General features: G+C 36.2%; 1 protein-coding gene across 2 annotated transcripts in view; it reads left to right on the top strand.

Moving 5' to 3' along the window:
- The window catches only part of LOC121443445 (MICOS complex subunit Mic27), a 57220-nt gene that overhangs the window by 24681 nt on the left and 12228 nt on the right, over positions 1-20311 (top strand). For both annotated transcript variants that reach the window (XM_041645199.1, XM_041645200.1), the window contains exons 2-6: positions 3874-3978; positions 6267-6386; positions 9368-9422; positions 10893-10991; positions 15237-15328. In XM_041645199.1, the coding sequence (XP_041501133.1) occupies positions 3874-3978; positions 6267-6386; positions 9368-9422; positions 10893-10991; positions 15237-15328 (471 nt within the window). The remainder of the gene's footprint in view (positions 1-3873; positions 3979-6266; positions 6387-9367; positions 9423-10892; positions 10992-15236; positions 15329-20311) is intronic.

Raw genomic sequence — 20311 nt, 5'->3', positions numbered from 1 at the left:
CTTTTGTCTGTGTTAATACCTTTGTGATAGGTGACATTAGACATATGGACATTGACACATGAATTCACTCTCTCAGAGCCACATCGTGAATAAAAAGTAGAACCTTAATTTACATTCAAATTTGATTCTGAAATCTGCTGTCTTTTTACTACTTTACCAAATAGATGAGAAGGGATTGGCTAGGTTGGTGGTTCCTATAATCATTTGTATCCTGAAGTCGTTTGTGCATAGCTATTTTATTAACACTCATTGGCATAAACTGTTGAATTACATATTGTCTCTCCTGTTAGTAAACTGAGACTCGTAACCTGAGTAGAATTTCATTACAGTGTCTGTGTGACAATGTTTGCCTCTTCCTCATCCTTCTGCTTTTTCTGCTCCCTCCCCCACTTCCTTGGATGTTGATTAGCTTTGTCCAAGCATGAGTTACAGTGCTGTTGGCCATGAGGTCAGTGTTAATGAATCAATAAAATATATTAAACAAAATGTCTTAAATTAGAAATGAATGTGAAACGAGGTTATATATTGATGAAAATTAAACCAGTGAATCACGGGAAGCTAACCCGGGGTTTTCCCCAGGAACTGTCGTTCCCAGCTACTTTATAGAGCAGAGCAGTCACAAATAACAAGAATCAATTATTTTCATTATGAAAATGCTGGTAAGGGATGAGTTGTACTGGGATGAGAGAGTTATGTGCTGTTTATCTTTGCTATTTATAATCTTTATGTTACAGAGCGCACTTCCTAAGGCCTGCTCTCCTTTGGGAGGAACCAATTTTAATTCTCATTGGTTTTTAAAAAATCATTTATAATTTGCCCTTGACAAATTGTTACTTTTGCAGTTAGAAATAGTTTTAGCTCAAGTTCTTTCATTCTTGTTAAATCCAGAGCACCTCTTCCAAATTTTAATGCTACTTGATTAATTGACAGCCTTACCTTATAATTTTATAGTATTCTTAAATTCCTCTGGTACTTAAAAATAATTTTGTTTGTTTTTATTTGTTTTTACATCAGGAATTGACAATGTTTTGTAGTATTTCTGTTAAGGGTCAGATAATACTTTTGGCTCTGTGGAATATGTGAAGTCTGTAGTCACATTTAGAAACCTTAAAGTATGCTTTACAATCATTATTTTAGCTCAGAACTCAGTCCAGAATTGGCCCAACATTGTAGTTTGCCAACCCTTGTTTATCTGTTTCAGCATGCTGTGCCATCAACCACTCCTTTTTATGGCTGGAGTAACATCTATTTCACTGTTTTAACTCGTACTTAAAAAGGACAAAGTATGTTAATTTGTTTTTGTATTAGATCTTAATTACCAACCAATTCATGTGAATTTATTTTAAAGTCTAGATGATATTACTGTATTGCATGAAATAATGTAACTACTCTAAGATTGTCCATATGTTATAATACTTCAAAGGTGTTTTTCTTTTTATCTAGGGATTACTATCTTGGGAAAAATAGTTTTTAAATACTATAAGACTTGACCTATTTCACATAATCATCTTAGGGTTTTAGTATCAAAATTCCTTAAGTTCATAGGTAAGCATGTTTTATGGCATCAGTTCTAATAATTTTGAATTTTTGTACTGTAATCATTAATGATCTGGTTAATCATGAATACATTGTGTATCTAGGAACAACAGCAGAATTATCAAGACACATGTATCTGAAAGTTCTTGTAAAGCCAGATCTGATTTAGAACTTGCGTTCCTGCCTTGGCTTCCCTAGTGCTGGGATTATAACTGTTTGCCACTTAGAAGTAGTGGCATTAAATATCCTGTGTGTGTGTGTGTGGTGTGTGTATGCATGTTTATTTGTTTGTGAGTGCAGTTGCTTGTATGTGTGTATGTATAGGCCAGAGGTTGATATCACTTATCTTCCTTGATCACTTTCCATGTTTAATTCAGTGAGGTGGGATCTCTTACTGAACCCAGAGTGCTGGAACTCACTATTTTAGCTAATCCATTTAGGCAGCTTGTCTCTAGGAGTCCGGCATCTGTTTCCTGAGTGCTGGCATTATATGCTGACTTCCAGGCTCTTCAGCTATTTAAAGTCCACGACAGGGATCCATACTCCAGTTTTCTTATTTTATGGAAAGTGCTTTATCCACTGAGCCACTTTGCAGCCAGACACTAATGTCTTACTAAAAATGTTTTATTTCCAAAAGATATGCTAAAAACAAAGAATTCAAATAAATTATATTTGTGAATTTTCTCATATTAAAATAACTAATAATCTTTTTATTTTTAAAAAATTATAATATATATATATATATATATATATATATATATATAATTTACTGCGATGCTTTGAAGTAAAAACTAGTTTTGCAGCCTCCTTGGAGTGAGTGATATTTTGATTCTTTATTTAAAAATTTTAGTGAAGCACAATTTAAATTATGTGAATGTGTGGGTGTTGTGTGTCAGTGCAGGTGTTAAAGCAGGCCTAAGGCATTGAATACCATGGAGCTGAGTCACAGGAAGTTGTGAACTGCCAGATGGGTGCCGAGAACTGAACTTGGATCCTCTACAAGAGCAGTATGTGCTCTTAACCATTGAGACACATCTTTCTAGCCCCAATATTTCTTTGTTTTAAAATTGCATTTACGTTTCCATACAGGGTATTAGATACCATGGCATTTCCAAACTACATGTGTTTCAGTAGATTGTCTTCTCCTTTCATCTTTTCCGCTACCCTGCCCTGACCCCCACTTCTGTCCTGTTCCCAGTTTCTTTTGCTCTTTTAAGTCACTGTTGTGCTTTTGCGCACTTTTGTTCTTCCATGCTGTCTGGTTTTACCCTTTCTTGTTCTCCTTCCTAGTTTTATAGGCTTGACACACAGTTAAAGGCATATAAAATTTTCAAGAAAGTGAATGATTATGGAAAGCATAATATTAACAGAAGAGCCCCAAATCTTCCATGTTTTTGAGTTATAGTTCATTTATTTATTTTGCATGCGCCAGAGTGAACATGTGTCACTGTGTTCATGTGGAGGTCAGAGGACAACTTGTCTGTGGAAGTGGCTCTTTTCTTATCTGGGCCTTGGGGAATTGAATACTGGTGGTCAGGCTTGACGGCAAGCACCCTTACTAGCTGAGTCATCTCACCTGCGCTTTTATTTTTGATTGCATGCGTGCCTGTGTGATATGTGTGTATGTTAGTGCCGTCATCCATGTGCTATGCTGTGGTTCTGGAGGTCAGAGGATGACAACTCTCAACTTTTCCAGGCAGGATTTCTCTTTCTTTCTGAGGTATGACATACTCCAAATTAACTGCTTCAAGAGCTTCTGGGAGATCTTCCTGTTTCTACCTTCCATTTTTCCCAGGTATTTCAGGTGTGTGCTGCTGCAGCTGGCTTTTTATGTGAGTATCAGGAATTTCACTCAGGTTCTCAGACTTGTAAGTGCTTTTACCTGCTGAGCCATCTTATCAGGCAGTCAGTTGAGGTTTGCGAGACACAGTTTCATGTTGCCCAGGCTGGCCTTAAACTTGTTACGTAGCCAAGAATCACTGTTGAACTTCAGATTTTTCTCCTCTACCTCCTGAGTGCTAATATTACCAGCATGCACTACCTGCTGCAGTAGGTTTCTGCAGTATCAAATACACTCTAGGGCTTTGCGCATGCTCGGCAAGTGATGTTACCACTTCTAGAAATATATATTCATTTAAAATTAGACTTGGCAGAAGACAGTAAGATTTTTGCACTCTACAAGAGTTAGGGCAGCACAAGGGGTTTATGTAAATGTATAAAGTAATTTGAAATAGTTGAATATTTAATGTATCTCCCAAGATTCCCCCAATACTTATCAGGACTTAGAAACAGAGGATCTTTTTACTTACAGTGGTCTTTTTGATATGTCTTTTTCAGATGGGAAAGTTGACAACCATGCCCGCAGGTCTGATATATGCATCTGTAAATGTACATCTGGCCAAAGAAGAGGAACCCAAAAAGCAGCTAATAAGACCAGAACAGGTAATTGACCTACCAAAGTTTGTGAATTTTGAATGATATAGGGATAATACAAACACTATGTAGGTGTTTTGCTACATCTATCATAATAGATATTATATATTTTATAAGTATAAAGAAATAGCTAGAGATATCTAAAATATATAATATATTTAGTAGAAACACAAAATTGTAACTTCAAAAATGGTGATATTTTTCTTAGTAGCAAGCCATTAAGAATGGGGTCTTCAGCCACAAAACCCTCTACCTACAGTTTGTCTTGCCTGGACAGTGTTCTGGGACCAGATCCTAACAAAATAGTCATCACAGAGACCAGAGAGACTTTATCCAGCAACTGATAGGGACAAATTCAGAGTCCCACAGCCCAAGCATAGGTAGAGCTCAGGATGTCCTGTGGAGGAAGGATCATATAGGAGAAAGCAGAGGGGTCAGGGACACCATGAGAACATGGTCCACAGAATCAGTTGACTCAGACTCATGGGGGTTGCAGAGATCCGAGATCCTAGGGCTACTGCATATATGTTACGAGTAAGTAGCTTGGTGCTTGTGGGATTCCTAACAGTGGGAGCATAGGCTGTCTTCGACTCTTTTGTCTGCTGGTGTGACCCTTTTCCCCCTACTGGGTTGTCTCGTAGATCCTAGATGTGATGGTATGAGCCTGGTGCCTGGACTTATTGTAGCATGTTATGGTGTGTTTGAGTGATGTCCTTGGAATGTTCGTCTTTTTCTAAGGAGAGATGGAGTATATCTGGAGGAGAAGGGAGGTTGGGAGAGGGGAAGCTGGGGGAGGGGAGGGAGGGGAAATTTGTCCAGGATGTAATATATGAGAGAAGACTGAAAAATGAATGGGGTCTTAGAAAATGGGAAGCACATGGGAAAATAACATATAAATGTTGGAACAGCTTGTTTTAGGCTCCTTCAAATTGGATACTCCTGGTTATATTCATGATGGGGGGAGGCACTTGAGTTTGAGCACTCTTGTCTTGTCCGTGACTTCTGCTGGCTTTGAGCCTTTATTAGAAAAGAGTCTGATGTCTGCCATATATGCCTTCACTTGTATTACAGGGGCTCTGCTGTCCGCATTTCCCTTTGCAGTCTGTATGCTGGACAGGTTTTTACCTGCCCCATACTACTCAGCTCGTACCCTCTGTGGTGGCTCATCTTCTAGTTATGTGGTGTCTTCCAATTAGGTTGGGGTTATGAGGAGCAACCATATTACTGCTATTTGCTTTTATACTTTGAAGATCTTCTGAGTATTAATTACTTTGCTGGATGGATGTAGATGAGGGAGGGTATCATGTAAATCACCAGAGCTTCACAGTTCTTGATGTCTATAGCAGAGCAGGGTTGATAGGTGGTGGTTCTGGAGATGGATTCACATACCGAGCATAGGCCCAGAGCTATCAAACGCCAGTGCTATTCTCAGTTGAGGAGCTATGGTCCCATGAGCCTCATGCCACCTTCACTCTTCTGCCTGTAGGTGTCTGGTCCTATCACTTCCTCTGTATCAGTGTTTCCCAGGGCCCTCTCTTATCCTAGGGCTGGGGCAGATGAAATTTAAGCTCCCTGACTTATCGTTGCCCCCTTTTCTCAGGCCTCCAGGTAGCTCAGTTTAAATAATGAATTTTTTTATCACTAGAGTGCCTAACTCCTGCCCTTAGAGTGACTTGTGGGAATCTCTCCTGCTACCTTGTCCACTGAAGGAATTACTCTCTCATCAAAATTTAGAACTGGTGCTGAGGCTTGTTATGGTTTGGGGGTTATCCTACAAGTAGGGCATTCTGTCTCTTTCACCAGGATTGCCTGGCTTACATTTTGAAGGCATCCTTTGCTTCCCATCCTCCAACAGTGAGCCATGCAGATGGAGCACACATATGTACACATAATTAAATAAAATCCAATTAAAAATGCAAAAATTGAAAGTAATGTGTCTTTTGGGTATGGTGATCCCCATCTGTAATCCCAGGACTCAGGAAGCAGAGGTGAGAAAGTCATGAGTTTGAGGCTATCTAGGAACCTTGAGCTATATAGTGAAGCTTAGTACCTTGGACTACATAGGGAGGCCCTGTCATATAAAAAAATACAACAAAACAACCCACTGGATCATACTATATGTGACATCACTTGATTTTGCCTTTATAAATAGTTGTTATCATATCATATCTGTAGATTCTATAGACAGTTTTAGCTGGTTTTTAGATGGAAGGCCAATGATGATTCCTGTTTTGACACAATGCTGGAAAAGGCATCCCAGCTATTTGTTTTTGACATGAACTTTATTCTATCCTCAGCTCCCCATATATACTGCACCACCTCTCCATTCTAAATATGTTGAAGAACAGCCTGGTTATTTACAAATGGGCTTTGCATCAATCCGTACTACAGCTGTTCGGTATGTTGGCTGGTGCAAGGTAAGTCTATTTTGATAGTTAAATAGCAGTGTTTTTAATTAATTGTTTCAGGTATTCATAGATGCATTTTTTAAAAGAGAAAAACCACTTTGAAACTTAGTGGCTTAAAATATCAAGCGTTGTATAATGGCCCATTATTTTGAGAATTAGGGATATGATGACAGTTCAGACAGCTGATTCTTCTATTCATGTGGTATTGCCTGAGGCCACTCAGTGTCATTCATCGGGCAAATGGGCTGAGCTAAAGAAGCCAGAATAGCTTAATTTATATCTTTAACACCCTGACAAGTGCGGCTGGAAGACTAGACTCAGCTGAAATTGTTGACTGAGATGGAAGCTGATAGCACACTGATGTTTTATTATCATCGTCATATACATTTAGTTGTGTGTTGTCAACATCTTTACTGTGAAGATCTTAGTAATAGTCATACTAGTGTTTTTTCTAATTCTAGAATAATAATCACAGTTTCTACTTCACCAACAAATGCAGCCTGATTGTCAACCCATGTGTGATTTTAGCATTTATTATATCATTTTTTGGTAATTTCATGCATAAACACCATATTTACATCAGTATATGAGTATTGTTTTTACATCATTTCTACTCCAACCTCTCTCTCCTTCAACTCCTCCTGCCTTCCCACCACTCCCTCTCAACTTCATGACCCCTTTATTATTGATGTACATACACATGTGCACACACATGAGCACACACGTGCACACACGCCCTGCTGAGTCTGTTTAGTGTTGTTCATATGTATATATATTTAGGACTGACCACTTGGCATTGGATAGCCTATTGGATAGGCTTGTTTCCAGAGAGCACTTATTCCTGTTCTCTTAAAGGCCATTAATTAATTTCTTATGGCTCTTAATCTATGACTGGGACCTTGTGACATTTCCTATATCCTAATTGAAATGTCAACTGATAGTATCATTGCTAAGGCCATGTTTAGGCTGCCATGTTGTTAAGATTTCTAGACGTAGATTCCATGTCATGTATAATTCTAATATATTCCTTTTAAAAGAAAATTTGAGGCTGACGAGATGGCTCAGTGGGTAAAGACAATTGCACTGTGAGCCTGGTGACCTGACTTTGATCCCCAGAACCCATGAAAGGAGAAAAGAGAGAAACAACTCCACAAAGTTGTCCTCTGCCTGAATTTATACACACTGTGTGCATATGTACACAAATACATATATGTACACACATACATACGTATATGCACATACACATCACACACTCACACACCTATGATCATCAAGAAAATTCAATGAACCTATAAAAAATAGCATCCTTCGATGAACTCTCATCAATCTGTATGAGATTTCAAATGTGATATGGGTTTATTTTTGACAGTTTGTGCTTGTCATACAATTCCAGGGTACTGGTTGTGTTAGTCACCCTTAATAATGTGATCTCTGCGGGAAATATCTTAACTAATTGTGGTCTGAGTCATGCCCCTCAGGCTATATGCCAAGAACAAGATGATTCAGACTTAGGTCTCTTGAGACCTAATTTTCTATAGTGTACTCAGATGTGTCTTCAATGAGGTAATTGTTCCTGAGAGATCTTTAAATTGCTATTGTAACTATCACCCAATTTAAGACTGAAAGAACATTTTATTCTGTTAATATGCTGAAGCAAATAGGTTGATGAAGGGCACTTTCAAATGCATTTCATCTTCAATGTAAACAACTTTTCCTCTCTAATTTTCTCCTAAATACGCAATCTATTCCTCAAAAAAGTCTGATTTAAATTATTTCTTTGTCAGAAGTAGCATCATGTAGTGCAAATTCAGAGCATGCTCCTAGTCTTCGCTTAGTCTATTGACTAAGGTAACAGTGCCCCCCAGTGGGGAAAAAATGAATTCCTAAACACAGCTAAGGAAAATTTCCCCAAAGACCAGTTTTCTTCCTTGATAGTTAAATGGTACAAAATCAGATCAGTAAGTATTTTAATGCTGCAGCCGATGTTTTCTTAGACAGCCCTCCAAGAGAAATGTCTCAGTGGCACTTTATGTTTTATGCTAGTTTGTATAGTTTTAAGCCATGGTGAACATCTCTGTTCCCTCTTAAAATGAGACAAAATTAGTAGGCCAAGACATCTCATACCCATCTAGTACAATTGTTTCTGTTTTTCTGCACCGAAAATATCTGTTATTCTTGTTTCCATCTCATGGTTTCATACATAAGGAGGTTATATGTTTAGATTGGTTTTCTTGTTTGTGCAATACAATCTAGCTTGTACTATATCAAGATTCTGAGTAAATCACTCATATTTCCCCTAATGTAAGTGAGACAACACCCACTATTCAATGAATGTAACAGTATCTTGGCATTCAAGTAAGTTAGAAACAGATAAACAAACAACCCCCCCCCCCCGCAAAAAAACCCCATTGCTTTAGGGTGTTAATTCCTTAGGTGGGTTAATATAATCTTGATTTATGGAGAATTTGTATTCCTATTTAAAAATAAATGCCTCATTTTTTTTCTCATTCTAATTGCACACTAAAATGAAAGTAAGAGATAAAGTGCTTGCAGTAGGCCTTTCCTGTTTTTGTTTTTTCTCTGCAAATCACTATGCTGTTGCTATTGCATCCTTACTAGTCAGATGGTTGTGTGTTTGCTGAGATAGACCTCCCTTTGTGATTTATATAAGATTCATTCATTTTATTCAGGCCATTATAAAGTTTTCGGTATCTGTTCTGTGATATCACTGATTATTTTAAAGGTATTACTTTACACACTTCTATGGGAAAAACAAGACACCAGAATTACTATGTTAAGTAAAATGAGAGTAAGAGATGAAAGGATAATATAGTAAGTGGGTGTACTCACAGTGGGCAAACCGAAGATCTGGCTGTAGATTTGAGTGTAGTACTAAATCAACAGCTAAATGTAATCTCAAAACTGTGAGCTATTGTGTCAATCAACCACTTCAAAAATTCACATCCTCTTTTGTTCCTTTTTTTGCTTAGGGTGTTTATATCTTTATGAAGAATGGGATAGTGGATACAGTACAATTTGGTAAAGGTAGGTGAGTAAACCCTCTATAAATAGAAACATATTATGGTTTTAAGTTATATTGTGTAAAATTTAAGAATATAAACATAGTATATTACCCATTGTGATGATTATACTGATGTAGAAGATGATTCTGGGTTTTATTTGTAATAATAACAAATAAATAGTATGTACTATTTATTTTGAAATTTATTACATGGTAGGCCTTGTTAGGTTGCTGAGTGTTGCTGTTCTAGCTACAGAGTTTTTTCTTACAGATTAGAAATGGAGGGTTAGAAAGTTTAATTAGTTTCCCAAGGTTATTCAGAGACAATACCGAGGTTTAAACTCAAGTCACTTTTAACTGAGAGTCCACATTGTATATTTATAAAGCATAAGGTAAAGATTTATCCCCTCTTTGCTAATTCATTTAAATGAGTGTTATTATCTGTTAAATTCATCATGCTTTTTTATCAATTGATGGGAAATGACATAGCTATCACTCATCTTGATATGTTTCACCTAATATTGGAAAGTAATTGTATTTGATGTTTTAGCTCCTTAATGGTATTTGGCAGCAGACATAACTTCCTGATATTCCTTGCTTAGTTAGAGATGTTGGCAAAATTAAACATGTATGGAAAGCAGAAAGAAATATCAGCTAAAATTTTAGGTACCTACAATAAACTTAATGAGCTTTATTTGCAATAGTAGTACTTAATATACACTAAGGATTAACTATCAGTATTTTTGGGACAGCATCTTACTGTGTAGCCTAGGTTAACCTGGAACTCATTATCTTACTGTCTTATCATCTCAAGTGCTGGATTAATATATGCACCAATATACCCACCTATCCTTCATTAATCTTGAGGAGCATAGTTATATATGTGATTGTCATCAAATAACTATGATAGAAGAATATATTTTTCGATCTGGAAACAATTTTTATGTTTAAAACACTGAGGCATATGTACTTTTGATTATGCTTTATATGTTTTTGTCTATTTTTACTTCTCATCATGATCTTTAACCAATGGCTAATGTGAGGTTATTGGGAGATAGTGATAAGAAGTGTCTAACTGCAAAATTCCTTTCGAAGATATCGTTAATTCTTGATGGATCCTACCAGTGTTTAAACAGGTAACAGTAGAAGCCTGTTAATTGTAGGTATGTAAAACATACACAGTCAGGAATTTATTTTATTTAAGCTATACCATCTAGCATTATAGTTTATTGAATAACCTATGTGACAAAGAAGGCAAGTATTAAATGACCTATGGAAGGTAAATTTGATTTTATAGTTTAGTATTATACTAAGTGATTTGTTTCTGTCCATTTCAATTTCTTGTATACTTTATCTGAAGAGTATTTAAACTGCTCACTAACATTATATTGTCTTCCTGTAACATGCTAGTCTCCAGCTGCTCTGTACTACACTTATATAGAATGTCCAATTGCAGTCAGTCACCCTTACTCATTCTCAACTGGTCTCCTCAGATGCATATGTCTATCTGAAGAATCCTCCTCAAGATTTTTTTCCTAAACTGGGAGTGATTACAGCTTCGGGACTGGCGGGTTTGGTCACAGCAAGGAAAGGTATGTTTATACTATATATTTTCTGTTACGTTAGTTCTGATTTTTACCTTCATGACATTTATTGGATAATATCAGATTAGGTTAGTGTAAAATGTTTACATTTTTACCATACCATAAGCTTGACTATACTATCTGTAGTGAAGTATAAGAACAACTGAAATTCTTTTATTCTTCTGGGAAAAATGCAAAGTGACATAGGAATTCTGAAGAATTGATGATTTCTCATAAATTTAAACATACACTTATCAAGCAACATAGGAATCACATTCCCAAGTATTTACTTACCCTAGATATGCTGCCCAGTCTCGTGTCATCTTGACACAAGCTAGAGTTATCTGCAAGGAGGTAACCTTAACTGAGAAAATGCCTCCATAACATCCAGCCATAAGACATTTTCTTAATTACTGATTGATGAGGGAGGGCCCAGCCCATGGTGCACTGGTGGTGCCACTCTTAGGCTGGTGGTCTTGGGTTCTTTAAGAAAGCAGGCTGAGGACGGGCAATGGTGGCGCATGCCTTTAATCCCAGCACTCGGGAGGCAGAGGCAGGCGGATCTCTGTGAGTTCGAGACCAGCCTGGTCTACAGAGCTAGTTCCAGGACAGGCTCCAAAGCCACAGAGAAACCCTGTCTCGAAAAAAAACAAAAAAAACAAAAAAAAAGAAAAAAAGAAAAGAAAGCAGGTGGCACGCAAGCCATGGGAAGCAAGCCAGTAAGCAGTAGCCCTCCATGGCCTCTGCATCAGCTCCTGCCTCTAGCTTCCTGCCCTGTTTGAGTTCCTATCATGACTTCCTTCAGCAGTGAACAACAATATGGAAGAGTAAGCCAAATAAAATCTTTTCTGCTCAGCTTGGTTTTTGGTCATGGTGTTTTGTCACAACAATAGCAACCATAACTAAGACATTAAAGAAATGACACACCCCTGCATAAATGCTTATTGCAATGTCAATCATATAAAATCTGGAAACAAGCTGAATATCCTTTAAACAGGCAAGTGGATAAAGGAATCTGTGGCACAGTCCTACAAGGAAAACCCCTTAGCATCAAAATAGTTTGAGCGATTGGTACATATAACATTGGTTGGGAATTTGAAAGCAGGCAGTGAATGTCTGATTCTGTTTGTATGACATTCTCAAAAGGACAGGATTAGAATGACAGAAAGTAGATTGTTAGTTGCCTGAGGTTAAGAATGTGGGAAATGTACAACTGCAAAAGGAAAATATGAAGTATTTTTAGTTATAAGACTATATATTAAAATGTACAAAGATATTACTTTTTTAAACAAAATATTAAAAATGTATAACTGTTCCAATTAAAAATGTAATTTGCCCTTGTTTTCTGCCTTGTTATTGCAATTTTGTTTTTTTTAATCTAAAGATATTTATACTACCAAAAAATTCTTGAGAATTGTATGTTAATATAAAGATATCCACTATCCACTCAAACTGCTTTTCTTAGAGCCATACTGCTCATATTGGAAGCTCTGTTAAGGATTTGAGAAAGACATGCTATATCATATAAAACCTGGTTTACTTTTGTTTTTATCCTGACCAAAGTAGTTGAAATTAATGTTAGCCAGATGGGAATGGAGTCTGTAAATGTGGATAACTCAGTCTACCACTCTTATTCACTAGGAGACTTGATATATTTGCTTTTTAAAACCTTTTTAAACAAGGCATCTGTACCTACTTTCCCATCAGACTCTAGTTCTCATGTGAACTGTCAGATTCATGAGATTGCAATCAGGCTTGATGACTAGTTGCAAAGACTCACAGGGCTCAGTATGTAGTTATGGACATGGACAAGAACTATTGCAATGGGAGGTATAGGATGAAATTTAAAAGAGGGAAATGACATAGGACAAAGTTTAGAAAAAAATCAGTTATAAGTTTCTAGCAGTCTTTTCCCAGTGACTAATAAAACATATGCTTATTTTCTTCAGTAACAAGTTGAGACAATATGAATAAAGCCAAGTATTGAGTGGCAACTATAGGCAGAAGAGTGACAAAGATTTCATTGGAGGCTAGTCATGTAAATAGTATCTACCTACCAAAATTCCATACTTCCAAGAGGAGAAGTTTGCAGATGCTAGCAGAAGCTGCTGATGGCAGCAGTCTTGAGTTTACCGTGTTAACTCCTTTTACGCATGCTATTTAACAACTCTATTTCATATGCATCATTTTCACTGTCTTCCATAAGATTATTATTTCTTTATATTGAGTGCTCTTGAGCTCTTTTATATTCATAAAATATAGAATAGGTTACTAGGAACTATAGTAGCCTCACTGTACTATATAGGTCAGTAGAACTGATTATCTCTGCATAATTGTGTTTCCTTTTTTTTCTTCCAACTCACTTCGATATCTTATTCCTTGAGTTTTAGGAATTTGTCTACAATGTATTGCTTAGTTTCTTAATTACAAAATAGTAATCCTCTGGTAAGAGAAAGTATTTCTTTATGTGAGCACTAGAATAATCTAAACCTTGTTGATAGTGAAATAAACACATTCGATCTGAAGGTGTATTTTATTTGAAATGTTATAAATTATGAGAGAATAGCAAATACAGAATGTTTTGTGCTTACTATTTGAGTAAATACCATGAAACTTTTGTCTCAGAGAAATGTACGATGTGTAATAGGCCGTAGGTCATATGTAAACCTTATTTATATAGGTCATAGTACAGTAAAAACAAGAAAACTATTTCTTTCTTATAACCCTATTGTACTGAAGATAGGAATCTAAAAGAAAACCATTTGCATATTTCTAAGTGCACAGTGCTACTTAGTATCTGTGTTAAGTATTCTTTCTTAATTGTAAAAGTAGAATTTTGAACCTTCATGAAACTCCATTTTGCAGAATTGTTCCTTATATACAAGTATGGAAAGAGTGAATGCCATTTTTTTCAATAATTTATAAAGAAAACCTGCCATATACCACCATAGTTCATGGAATTTTCATTAGTTAAGAGATCCTAATTTTTACATATTGGGATTGTTAAATCAAGAATGAAACAAAAATACCGAGGAGAAGCAGAGTTGCCATTCAGTTTAGGATATGTTGGCAGTCTAGACTTTCTCTCCCTATTCCACAGAAAGCATCCTTCCTACCCACCTTAGCCAAGCTCAGTCTATTGTCGACCTGACTATAACAGGCGTCTTTAAAAATAACTAAACCAGACAGAGAAAATACAAGCCTTGCAACATTTCACAAATTGCAAAGTTACCAGAAAACGTTGCCAGATATTTTTTCACCTTAATATTTTGATATTTCCCTTTTAAATAAGGGGCCAAAAAGCTGTTAGAGTTACCAGTACTTTGATTGAAAAAGTGACATATAATTGCTTAATCTCATCAGAGTCCAACATACCCAGACAGATATCTAGGATGCATATTATTTTGAAGCAGTGGTCTTATAAGTTTAAGTTTCATCTATGAATGTTCTATTTCCCATTGTTATACAGCATTACTATGGTTCTATGGAAGTCTTTAGGTGGAGTGTGTGGTTAAGATAAAAGCTGTGTGACAGGGCTTGATATAGAACTTCTTATGCCCGGGTTAATCAGAGCAATTTCAAGTTGACAGGCTCCTAGTGAGAACCTAGTGAGTTCCTTTGGAATTTTTTAAAAAGAGATTTTACTGTCAAAAAAAAATGATATGAAAATGACTCTTAGATGCTTGGTTAAGGCACTTTTGAAAATGCATTAATTATGTCAAGCTAATTGTAATTAGTATTACTTCAGTATTCTGATTCAGTGACATGGAGTTATGCACCTTTTGAGGTCGTTAGCTGATTGGTTAGTTGGGTCCTTCACCTTTCTAAGTGTTAATCAGAAAGGGCATATAGAAGAGAGTCCATTTCACTTTTACCTGCTTTGATGAACACGGTAGTTGATTAATTCTATCATGCTATGTTAGATATTTGAAAAAAGTATAATTATAATTTTAAGTTTCTTAGAATATGAAAATAATCAATCTTTAAAAAATGAAGATAATTACTAATCCCTTTGTGTAGATAATTATTAGGTTCGGGACATTTTTCTTAAATTGGACATGATGGTTAAGGGACGTTAATTGAATTGAGAACCTTAAGGGCATTTTAGGTACTATCTTGATTGGTATTACTAACTACAGAGCAATTTAACATAGGGTGGTAGCTTAAAGAGGGGCAAAGAATATATTACAGTGTAATAACATCAAGTCTCTGGTGGTATCTATTTGGAGTGAATGATTTGTTTGAATTTCATAGGTTCTAGGTTTAAGAAGATTGCTTATCCACTAGGATTGGCCTCATTAGGAGCAACTGTTTGTTATCCAGCTCAGTCAGTAATAATTGCAAAGGTAAGTTCCTTTTACGTGATAACAGTGTTTGTTTAAACTCTCAGTGTGACAAGATTTAAATATCACACAAAACCTTAAACATTTGATTTCAGGGGCATGTAGTTGGAATAAACTCTTGGGTTGGCAAAATGACCATAGCATCTTTTCATGGAAAATGCCATTCTTAATTTTATGATCTTCAAAATAAATAGGATGAATTTGTTTAACTATAGTTCAGCAATATAAACGAAGGAGATGGATCAAGTTCAGAGACAATGCTGGAATTTATGGGGGGAAATACTGCTTCATAGTTGAACTAAATAAAAAAAAATTTTCTTAGTTAATAGAAAATTATATCCTCTGGCAGCTTCTCGGTTCAGAAGATTAACACAATGCAAAAAAACAGCCAAATAATTCTTTAAAAATAATTAAACCAGACAGAAAATACAAGGCTTATAACATTTCACAAACTACAAAGTTACCAGCAAACATTGTAAGGTATTTTTTCACCTCAATATTTTGCTATTTCCTTTTAAATAAGGTACCAAAAAGCTGTTAGAGACTTTCAAAAAAGAGACTTCTGAGGTTAAAAAATACACACATAAACAAATTAAATTTTGAAACCATTGGAATGGAAAAAAAAGGTTCTTCCAACACATTGTAGTTGCCGCACATCTAAATTTGAACCATTTTAATTGAATTTTTTTTTGCAATGATAGGGGTTTTTCCCAGAGTCTCAGACACTATACTGGTCAAGCCATAATCTATATGTATTTTATTATTATTATTATTATTATTATTATTATTATTATTATTATTACAAATTCAGATTCAGAAGCACAGATTTTGGGTATGCAAGTTTTTCTTCTTTTCTGTCATTAGTTATCAACATTTAATATTCTAATTCATACTTAAATATTGGTACCAGAAGGATGTTTTGTACTTGTATTCTCACTACTATATCTCTTTGTTGATGTAGATAAAACTGCTTTATTTTCAATATTTTGAGAATGTCAAGGATATTGTGAACTCTGCAGTTTGTAATGTGATCAAGCTATAAAAGCTTATAAGAGAAAAGAAAATTGTTCATTAAATCTAGTTATACTTGAGAAAATTGCTGGATAAAGTGACAAATTTGTTTTTAAAAGACTCCTTCCTCTGAATTTACATGAGAATTAGCCACTCAAATTAATGTTGATGCTGAACAAAAACTTGAGCTCATTTTACTTAACCTTTATATTGTTTTTATTTGCTGATAAGCAAACACTGGCCCAATGAAGGTTCCCAGGGACTGCCTTATCCAGAGTCAACTTTAGGTGTCCCAATTTTCTGTTTGTTACCAGTCCCAGCGGATACTGCTGCCACTGATTCTGCTCTACTCTTTTCTTTTTAGAGTATTATCTCTAAATATCTCTCTCTCTCTCTCTCTCTCTCTCTCTCTCTCTCTCTCTCTCTCTCTCTCTCTCTCTCTCTCTCTTTTCATAAAAATGATACCACTTCATTCTTAAATATAAGCATTACAGAAAAGTTTAGACTAGAAGAAATATAACCACTGAAATATGCTTACATCCATAAAAATATCAGTGTCAAAATTTCTTAGAATATTTTTAAGCCATCTTTACATGATTACACAGAGATAAAAATAGATGAGTAAAATGTAGATAAGAATAATGTAATGGTATAGATCTATATGTGTGTGTGTGCATGTCCATGCACATTGTATGCTTAGATATGCATGTGTGCCTTTACATGCACATATGTAAGCATGTGCATGTGAAGGCTGGAAGACAACCTTGAGTACCTCAGGAACACCATGCACCTTCTTTGAAGCAGGGTCTCTCATTAGCCTGGAGCTCACTAATTAGTTTATATTGGCTTGCCAGTTACTTCCAGGGATCATCATGCTTCTGCTTCTGCAGAACTCAGATTACAAGTAGACACTATCACACTGGTTGGTTATAGGCATTGAACTAAGGTTCTTAGGCTTACAAAGCAAACACTTTCCTTATTGAACCATGCCCTCAGACCCCCATCCCTTTTCTCTATTTTAAAGGAAGTTTGTTCACTAGTATTAAGGATTTGTTGTTGTTGAGATCTATGCCATTTTTTACAACAATAATATATTAAAAATTATATTTTCAATTTGTTTCTTTCAAATAGGGAAAATAATTTTAAATCATTGAAAAAACATGGTTGCAGAATCCACCTAGATTTTGTGTGTTGTATGTCATAAGTTTTTAAACTGATAATCTTTGATGAGGGAGAGGAGCCTGCATTTTGTCCAGGCTGCCCTAAATAATCACACAAAAATTGTATTCATTTAAACACTGTGTGGCCCATTATGTCTAGCCTCTTATTGGCTAATTCTCACATATTAGTTTAACACATTTCCATTAATGTGTATCGCCACTTGACTGTGGCTTACCAGTGAGTCTAACCAGCATCCATCTCTGGCAGGAGAACCATGGCATCTGCCTGTCTCTGCTTTCTTCCTCCCAGAATTCTGTTCTGTTTTCCTCACCTACCTGAGTTCCACCTTATCAACTAGGCCAAGACAGTTTCTTTAATAATCAATTACACAAATACAGAAGGGCCTCCTACACCATTTCCCCTTTTCTGTTTAAACAAAAAGGAATGCTTTAACATAGTAAAATTACATATAACAGGTATCAAGAAAGAATTACAGTTACAATATTTAGATCTATTTTATCTTTTACCATAACAAAGGAAAACTATAACTATCTATCAACTCTTCAGCTCCAACAAAGACTCCAAAAAGGATGTAATATTACCTAAGTAAACAGGAAGTAAGCAACTTCCAAAACTCTATAATTGACAGAAACATCTCGCTGCCTATACAGTTACCCAAAGTTCTTTTGTACCGTTGGGGCATCCATCTTCAGCCTACAGGCCCATAGTATCCAGCAGACATTTCCATGAAGCAGGAAATTTCAAAGACAGTTCAGTCATTTTCTTCTGTGTCCTGCAGAATGTCTCACAAGACTCTTTGATGAAACAGGAACCCTGAAGGACCATCTCACCTTTAGGCAAGTTCAGTAGTCCTCTCTCTGTGGATTCTTCATGTCCAGTTCATGCAACAGTCCAGACAAGAGCAGTTTCTTGCCCAAATGGCTAACCAACTCCATAAGGAGCCTTTTCAATGCCCATCTTCCTCATGAAGTAGCTTGGTACTGTCAGGAGCAGACATGTCTCACTGTCATGAAAAGCCCTAAGTTATTTAAACATTTTAAATGCCATATTCTATAGTCTTTGAAAGATATGAAGAATCCCTATCTAACTGAAATATATCTCTATATAGCTAGAAAATCTAACTAACATGACTACAAGCTTGACTATTATTGATGATTATCCATTTACAATATATATTTTCTAATTATACATTACATTTTAAATGAACTACACAATCACAATGCTTTAAGATAAAAAATAGATATACATATAACAAGATTGACCTTAAATTTATATCAATAAAGTAAAATTTATACCAATAAAGTAAAATTTATACCAATGTAAATTATTCATATCTATATCATACCCCCTTTAAATGTAAAAGAACATTTATAGACAATATTTGGGAATACGGGCATATTTTTTTCTCTCCAAACTGCTTCATGCTGTATGGGGGTGCTGTTAATCAGGTCTTTCATGGTGTATCCTGTTTGCTAGGTTACTCTCAGTCAACAGTTGAACAAAGTAATTTTTGAGGGTGTTTATGGCAACCTTTCAGGAGGGCATGGTCTATCATACCATATTGGTCTAGAAGCAATCCACAGGGTCTCATCCTCTGTGAAAACAAAAGAAGAACCTCTTTTCCAAAGCATCATATCCTTAGACCCAAATTCTGAAGTCAAGATACCTTTATGATATACATGCTGGATTAGTTTAGCAGCACATACAATGAAAAGTCTCTCTGTACTTAGCTCCTTTGCAGTCAAAAAATTTAAAGAAAACACAATAATACACATAATCCAGACTCTCTGTGAATTTTCCATTTTTATGTGGATTATTTCTCTTTACTTATTTTAATCTATAACTATCTGTACTCTGTCTCTTTAAAGACGTTACCCTTTTTTAAAAGCATTAACTATTTTATTACTCCCTATACTCTTTATTTCTTTTCTCTTTTAAGCCTACTAAATACCTTTATTCAACAGTGTGACCCATTTAGAGGTCTTTTATGTCTGAATCTGTCCTATTGCGAATCTGTAATTCTTTACTGTCCAGGAACACTTTTGCTTTGTGCTTTTAAAATGCTAAGCTCTTAAGAATCTAAGCTGCGACAATCCCAGGTCAAATACAGGTACTGCCTGGTTGCCCTGCGCAGTCCAACATGGCAGAACTGCTTGTGCCTCTGAGCCGTGTGCACTGCACCACTAGCATGGCAGAGCTGCTTGTGCCTCTGAGTCACTTGTGCCTCTGAGCCTTGGCACACAATGGCCCCCTTTTAGGCACATAGCCAGTCCAGTTGCAATCAAACAAACCATAGCACTTTAGTCACAAACCCCATTGAAATTCTCTGTCTCCTGCAAGAGACAGGTTGCACTGGCGGCACAGCCCAGAAACTGGTATTTCAAGACCGCCACTTTCTAGTAGACCTGATCCTGCTGCCTACCCAGACGGAGTGCCAAGACACAGGCATGGTCTCAGGTACTTTGTTTCCAACTCTGAATGAGCACACAAACATCCAGGCCCACAAATGCTCCATAGCTGGAGATTGCACCAGCGGCAGGGCCCAGGAAGCCTCGTTTTAAAATGGTGTGACTTTTTTTAATTGTTGCTATTGCTGAGTCAGGAAAATCTCTCAGGAGCACGCCACCAGCAAACAGTGAAAAACTGTGTTAAATTTTGTTTTATCTGTGTGTCTAGAATTTCTTTTCAAGCCCTCTCACGTTTTACGTGGAGTTAGTCAACCACATTGAGGTGCCAATTGTTGAGGGAAAGGAGCCTGCATTTTGTCCCGGCCGCCCTGCTAGATTACACCCG

Source organism: Microtus oregoni, unplaced genomic scaffold (genome assembly GCF_018167655.1).
Source record: "Microtus oregoni isolate MIOR12 unplaced genomic scaffold, Mior012 000107F_000, whole genome shotgun sequence".
In the NCBI taxonomy this organism is placed as follows: Eukaryota; Metazoa; Chordata; class Mammalia; order Rodentia; family Cricetidae; genus Microtus; species Microtus oregoni.
This window is presented reverse-complemented; position numbering and strand designations above follow the sequence as displayed.